General features: G+C 35.3%; 1 protein-coding gene across 2 annotated transcripts; it reads left to right on the top strand.

The window, feature by feature from the left end:
• The first annotated feature begins 137 nt into the window (after window positions 1–137).
• On the top strand, window positions 138–6,448 carry ptgr1.1 (prostaglandin reductase 1, tandem duplicate 1). Of its 2 annotated transcripts, XM_056461308.1 has the most exons (9): window positions 138–202; window positions 399–523; window positions 593–638; window positions 1,942–2,001; window positions 2,367–2,534; window positions 4,182–4,455; window positions 5,545–5,650; window positions 5,800–5,918; window positions 6,245–6,448. In XM_056461308.1, exons 2-9 carry the CDS (start codon window positions 418–420, stop codon window positions 6,353–6,355), a joined length of 990 nt encoding a protein of 329 aa, XP_056317283.1. In that variant the 5' UTR covers window positions 138–202; window positions 399–417; the 3' UTR covers window positions 6,356–6,448. The 2 variants fall into 2 exon arrangements, with proteins under 2 accessions (XP_056317283.1, XP_056317284.1); XM_056461309.1 differs by lacking the exon at window positions 1,942–2,001.

The raw sequence follows: 6,448 nt of genomic DNA, 5'->3' as shown, positions 1-6,448 counted from the left end.
AAAACAATTTAGAAAGATTTTCGTTGAAGGTGATTGACAAACGCAGTCGGCCAATCACATTACTACAAATAGTCAGCTGATTAAGAGTCAGCCAATCAAGTTGAAGGTTTGTGGGAGGGGTTTAAATATTTTTGCTACAGTATGTGTGTGCGCGCAACCCATGAAGAACAGAACAGAACTGGTCGTGTGCACAGCATTACGGGTACGTATAATAGGAGATCGATGTTAAATTATGATGGCTATAACACTTTCTGCAACAGAATGTTTAGATTTTATTTTTTTGTATTTGAAAGCAAAGCATTAGCGTTTTTTGGGAAACTGTGGTAAATCCCTTATACTTCCCTTTTACTTTCTGCATGTAAATATGTATTAAATGTAAGTTTTATTTGATTTTACAGTTTCTGCAGATAAAGAATCATGGCTCAAGCCAAAATCTGGGTCCTGAAGCAGCACTTTGATGGCTTTCCCAAAGACTCCGACTTTGAGCTGAAAGTAGAGCAGCTGTCAGAGCCAGCAGATGGAGGTTTGTGATCTTCAGATATCATACGTTTCATGCTTGCATTTTGCAGAATTAATTGTTCTTGTTGTTCAGAGGTTCTTCTGGAGGCTATTTTTCTTAGTGTGGATCCTTACATGAGGTGAGTTTAAAAAAAGTAAAGTGCTCTGCTGCAGGTGCGGTAACATCTGCATTTCCAACATTACTGCCTACTGAAATGAAATCACAATTGAGGTAAAGTTGGTTTTATATGTACATATTCGTTCAGTGACAGCTTGTGACAATATGCTCCCTATATTGTTTACAATAGTACTTTGAATATTTGGTCTGAAATCTCATGTAAGTATGACTTGAAAAGAACATTAGCACTATTTATTTGACTGTGAACAATGTTGTACTTTGATAGTCATTGGTAGGGCCAGACGGAATCTACGGACGTTTTTTGCTATTTCTGTGGAGAATTTTGATAAAAATCTGCGGATTTCAGCGGATTATCATAACTACAACCTTAATATGTGAAATAAAAATTAATACCTATTTAATTTTTATTTAATGCTTAAAATGCAAATCCAATTAGATTCACTTTATTTGGTAAACAAAGCAAGTCTCTCATATATGTACTAAAAGAGAAAATATTACTTTACAAATTGCATTGTACATAAATCAGATGAACATTTTCATATTAGTCAATAATTTTCATTCATTCATTTATTTTATTTTCGACTTAGTTCCTTTATTAATGCGGGGTCACCACAGCAGAATGAACCGCCAACTTATCCAGCACGTTTTTACGCAGCGGATGCCCTTCCAGCCGCAACCCATCTCTGGGAAAGTCAATAATATTACTAAAATTAATTTAAAAACTGAATAAATATGGATTTACGCACATTTACACAAGTAAATAAACAGAATTAATGACGGGCTAAAAATCTGAGGAATTCTGCAGAAAATCTGTGGAATTCTGCGTGTACAGATTCCGTGTGGGCCTAGTCATTGGCTACTTATATGATTTCACAACTTAGAATTTGCAAACAATATCTTTCTAAAAGTATATTATTAAGGAGAAAGTCCAATTGTGTGAATATAAAACCAACTTTACCTCAGTGAAGTCATTGTTAATAATCCAGGGTGTTTAATCTGAGCAGAAGATCTCAAATTCCTTACTGCTACATGTTGTTTGCACTGCTAAAGATAAATAGCTTTCTCAGAATTTTGTTTTCCAATAAAAAATCTTTCTCAGTCCCTGCTTTACCACAAAATGTCTTAAAGTTTTTAAATCAAGATTCAAAATTAAAAAACAATGACTTCTCAAGACTTTATAAATAAGATAATAAAGCTTTCTGGAAAAATGAACAGATATTTATTCTTTCTTGAACTATAAACTCACATAAAATATGTCTTGTTAATGCATTAATGATTCTTTCTCCTAAATCTATTTCTTCTAGGCCATTCAGCCGTTTTCGAATGCAAGCAGAAGACGTGATGATTGGAACTCAGGTTGCCAAGTAAGAAAGATATCCATTCTGTCACTAACAAACAGATTTATCATGTTAAATCCCTTTCATTAAAATGACAAAACAATCTATGTTTTTTCCACTCCGTGTAAAAGCTCACAGTCTGGTGATCATAAAAAAAGAAAGCATCTGTGATTTATTTAGAGTCAATGACTGTTAGTCAGGGTACCTGATAATAAACAGACCAAGAACTGGCTCCGTGATCAAAGTAGTGCCTGTTTAAACTACTGTAAACATACTTTAAGAAACCAGTTAGACAAAATAACGTTTAGTAAATGTGCCGTTTAAGAGCTTTGAATAAAATCAGTTTGTATTGTTTGTCATGTGAATTGTCTTTCTTATATTTTTGACTGTAGGGTGATTAAAAGTAATAATCCCTCATTCCCTGTGGGCTGCCATGTGGTTGGTCGATCTGGTTGGCGAACACATACCTTGTCAGACGGGAGTGATCTCACAAAAATCTTGGATAACTGGCCTCATGATGTCTCCCTCTCACATGCTCTCGGAGCCATTGGCATGCCCGGGTAAAGCTCACGCGCTGCTTCTTTCAAAGCCACTCTTTCTTTTACAAATAGCTTTGGGAATGTTAAATACTTGTTAAACCACTATAATACAGCCATTATCTGATGTTTTTGAGCATATTAAACAGCATCACAGACTTTCTTAATAAACCAGGCTGAGTTCAGGGAAAGTAAATGTTTTGTTATTCACATCTGGTTCATACAACATTTCTTGTCCCCATGTTCTCTGTTTAGTGACAATCATTCTGGATTTTATGTAAGCCTACATTCTCAGAAGTGTTTTTTGCTGCAACTTGAAAACAAATTCTCACAAAAAATGCGTAAGTTATTGGGATACACATTTAAAAAAAAATCACTTACTCACCCTCAAGTTATTCCAAACCAGTATGAATGTCTTTCAGTTGCTGAACACTGAATGTATCCAAACAGATTTTCCATACTATGGGAGCCAATGAATATGCAGATGTTTGTTTGCCAACATTTAAGCAGCAGAATTTTACGCTTTTGCAAAGGGTTTCAAAGAATATATAAAAGTAAAAGTAAACTCGAAGAAACACAAAAAGTAAATAAAATTCTAGAAATTATAAAACGGTAGCAGAAAATGGGAAGATGCTAGATGAAAAAGATGAAAAATATCTAGAACAAAAAAACTAAAAAGCAAGACAGAAAATGTAAAAATGGCAAAAATACAAAATGGTAAACTATAAATAAAGAACTATAGACTGAAAAAAGTAGCAAATAAACGATCTAAACAGAGAAGAAAAAAATGAAGACTGGAAGTAAGTTGACAAGACAATTCTAATTAGACACGAGTGAGAGAAATGCACGCGCACAAAAAAAGAACCAGCAAAGTAAAGAGGACAGGAAGCACAGTAGAAAGGGGACAGAACACACAAGGACCAGGTAAGCACAATTACAAAGAAAGCAACAAGTGATTGGCGATTAAAGCAGATGAGTTGGGATGAGAGGAGCACATGGCCAACACAAACAAACACAAAGCCATGTGCTCAAATATTATTAGATTGTCAAGGCTGTCAGGCATTTAGTAATAGCTACCGTTCATGCTGTGAACAGACCATAATTCTGAGGGGGAAATTAGTCTTATAATTGAAGATTACACTCCTACAATTATGGCTTTGGTATTAAGACAGCAAATTGAAAACTATAATAAAATTGATCAAGTGGCTTAAGTCATCATCACTTTACTCAACAATATTTATGTTCTCAGTGTTCTAAAAAATTACAATATGAGTAAGAAACTGATTTGTGAACCAATTTCGATTGTTATAAAACTTGTTTCCTCACATTTTTTAACAGAATCAACTCATAAGAGTGATTCATCTGTGAATTGCTCTTACTTCAACTGCAAGGAAATGTTAAAATACTTGTTTTCCTAAAATCATAAAAAAATAGCAATTCTGAAGTCCTCTCTTTATGATGAAAATCTCCCACACACCTGAATTCTTGCCATCCTATAGCAGATTTTTTTTCTGAATCCTGCATGTGCCATTTGAAACATGTTGAGTATGCGTAGTGTATCATACATCCTCGTGATCCATCTGAAGTGTTTGGTGAAAATAATACAGAATTAATATAAATTGTCAGGCTTATAACGATAGTGTTAAAAAGAAGCATTATTTTGCTCCACAGGCTGACGGCACTGTATGGTTTGGAGGAGGTCTGTGCCATCAAACCAGGAGAAACTCTACTAGTGAATGCAGCCGCAGGGGCTGTGGGCTCTGTGGTGGGTCAGATTGCCAAACTTAAAGGCTGCAAGGTTGTGGGATCAGCAGGAGGTGATGACAAGGTGGCGTATCTGAAAGAGCTGGGCTTTGACCAGGCCTTCAACTACAAGACCGTCCTCTCACTGGAGGAAGCACTGAAGAATGCTTCACCTGAAGGATACGACTGCTACTTTGAGAACGTAAGAATTGAATGATACTAGCAGGTAGGGCTGCACAATATATCCGAAAACTAGCATTATCGCAATAATTGAATTCACATTTCCAGGTTTCTCAGAGGAAGTCGTAACAGTTGGAAAAACTTCTATGGATGGGAGAATGCAACAAATATTTTTTGTTACAATCTTATTTGCTCAAATAATAAAAGAAAAACTCCATGATGATGCTATAAAGACTTTCAAACAAAGGAAAAAAATAGTGTGAGACTGATGACGGCAGCTAGAGGGGAGAATAACATCAAATTTACTGTCCTGTCCCGTAGACGTTGCATTAGAAACGCCTCGCACAAGCGGGAATTCATTTTTTTAAATTAGAGGCAAAGTTGGTATACAACATACATAAATACATATAAATGTTCAGATGTTTTCAAAAAAAATCTAAATGTTAAAAACTTTCAAGGATTTAAGATGCTGATGACTGTTAAACGTTTCATAACAGGCTTGTGAAAAGGGAAAATTGTAAACATCTGTGTGTTACATGCATAGGTGATTTATCCCTCCAGATGGGGCTATACTGTCTTTTTACCCATCTTTCCCTTAGGTGCTATAATGCTATTGGCTAGAGCAGGCACAAAGTTGAACTTGTAATCTCTCAGAGCAAGTAAATACTAATGAAAGTAATAGAATCAAGTGAGGGAAATGACAGTACAGTGAATAAGAATCAGAATATCTGTCTGAAAGTCTAACTGTTTGCACCTTGACAGTTTTTTAATAGACTCAGTTAGATTTAATTTGATTAGAAAAACATCCTATACCAGTTTAATTTAGTATGATCATCACATAATTAAAATATATATTTTTAAATGGCTAATTATCACAATACTCAACAACAATATTGCATATCACATATTTTCCCAGTACTTTTTAACCCTACTAGCAGCTGATTTAGACATTTTGTGAAACTAACTCTAAAATAATGAGACCTATGATCTTAATCTATTTTAGTTGTTCAAACTTTATTTACAACATTTACTGTGGGTACCTCTTTTGAACTGTTTGCACATTGACAAAGAATAACAAACTGAACTGATTATTTACTGGTTTGGTTTCCAGGTGGGCGGCCCTTTTTCGAGTGTCGCAATTCCGCAGATGAAGAATTTGGGGCGTATTGCTGTGTGTGGAGCGATATCGCTGTACAATGACTCCACCCCACAAACAGGTTTGTAATCCTCTTGCTGCTCTGAATGACCTTTATACTGTAGAATCTTTACATTTGCTTAAACCAAACCGAAACTGTTTAGTCACCATTAGTGAAGCATGAACTTGGACATGACAGATTGATCAATGATAACGTGAATACTTTTTTAGGACCATATCAACAGCTAACCATGATTGTAAAGCAGTTGAAAATCGAAGGTTTCTTGGTGGGCAGGTGGGAACATAAAAACGAGGAGTCTCTGAAGCGCATGCTGACCTGGATGCAGGAGGTATGACAGAAAGCTTGGTTTCCATACTAGTTTGATTTTCAACATAAAATGTTCTCACTCCAAAGTGGTTCCAAATATTAGGATTAACTTTTCATGTTGAGCACAAAAGAAGATATTTTGAAGAATGTTGAAAACCGGTAACCACTAACATCCATAATGCTAAAAAATTTGATAGAAGTTGGCTACCAATTTCCAACAATCTTTAGAGGAACTATCCATTTAATACTGTACAATACATGATATGAATAAAATTGTATGTTTTTCAAAATAAAAAAGGTGTAATATATTGGTAATGATGCAGTTTTTCTTGATTTGGGGGTTTACAGGGAAAGCTGAAGTGTAAGGAACATGTCACTGTTGGCTTTGAAAACATGCCTGCTGCGTTCATGGGGATGCTGAAGGGGGAAAACATCGGGAAGGCCATTGTTAAAGTCTGATGTCAAGCTCTTCATTGATTTGCATCCTATACTGTAACAGCAATCATGCTGTTTGTGTCAGGAATTCTTCATTAATAAAATTTTTCCATGCTG

The sequence above is a fragment of the Danio aesculapii genome, chromosome 7, assembly GCF_903798145.1.
Source record: "Danio aesculapii chromosome 7, fDanAes4.1, whole genome shotgun sequence".
NCBI classification, from domain to species: Eukaryota; Metazoa; Chordata; class Actinopteri; order Cypriniformes; family Danionidae; genus Danio; species Danio aesculapii.
The sequence above is the reverse complement of the archived record's forward strand: the minus strand, read 5'-3'. Positions and strand labels throughout refer to the sequence as shown.

What these genes read in the sequence shown, in the direction of transcription:
- ptgr1.1 (XM_056461308.1), top strand. Translation starts at nt 418, where the DNA reads ATGGCTCAAGCCAAAATCTGGGTCCTGAAGCAGCACTTTGATGGCTTT. An exon ending in AGTGTGGATCCTTACATGAG is followed by an intron (nt 639 to 1,941) that starts GTGAGTTTAAAA and finishes TATTTCTTCTAG; the next exon opens with GCCATTCAGCCGTTTTCGAA. An exon ending in TGACTCCACCCCACAAACAG is followed by an intron (nt 5,651 to 5,799) that starts GTTTGTAATCCT and finishes ATACTTTTTTAG; the next exon opens with GACCATATCAACAGCTAACC.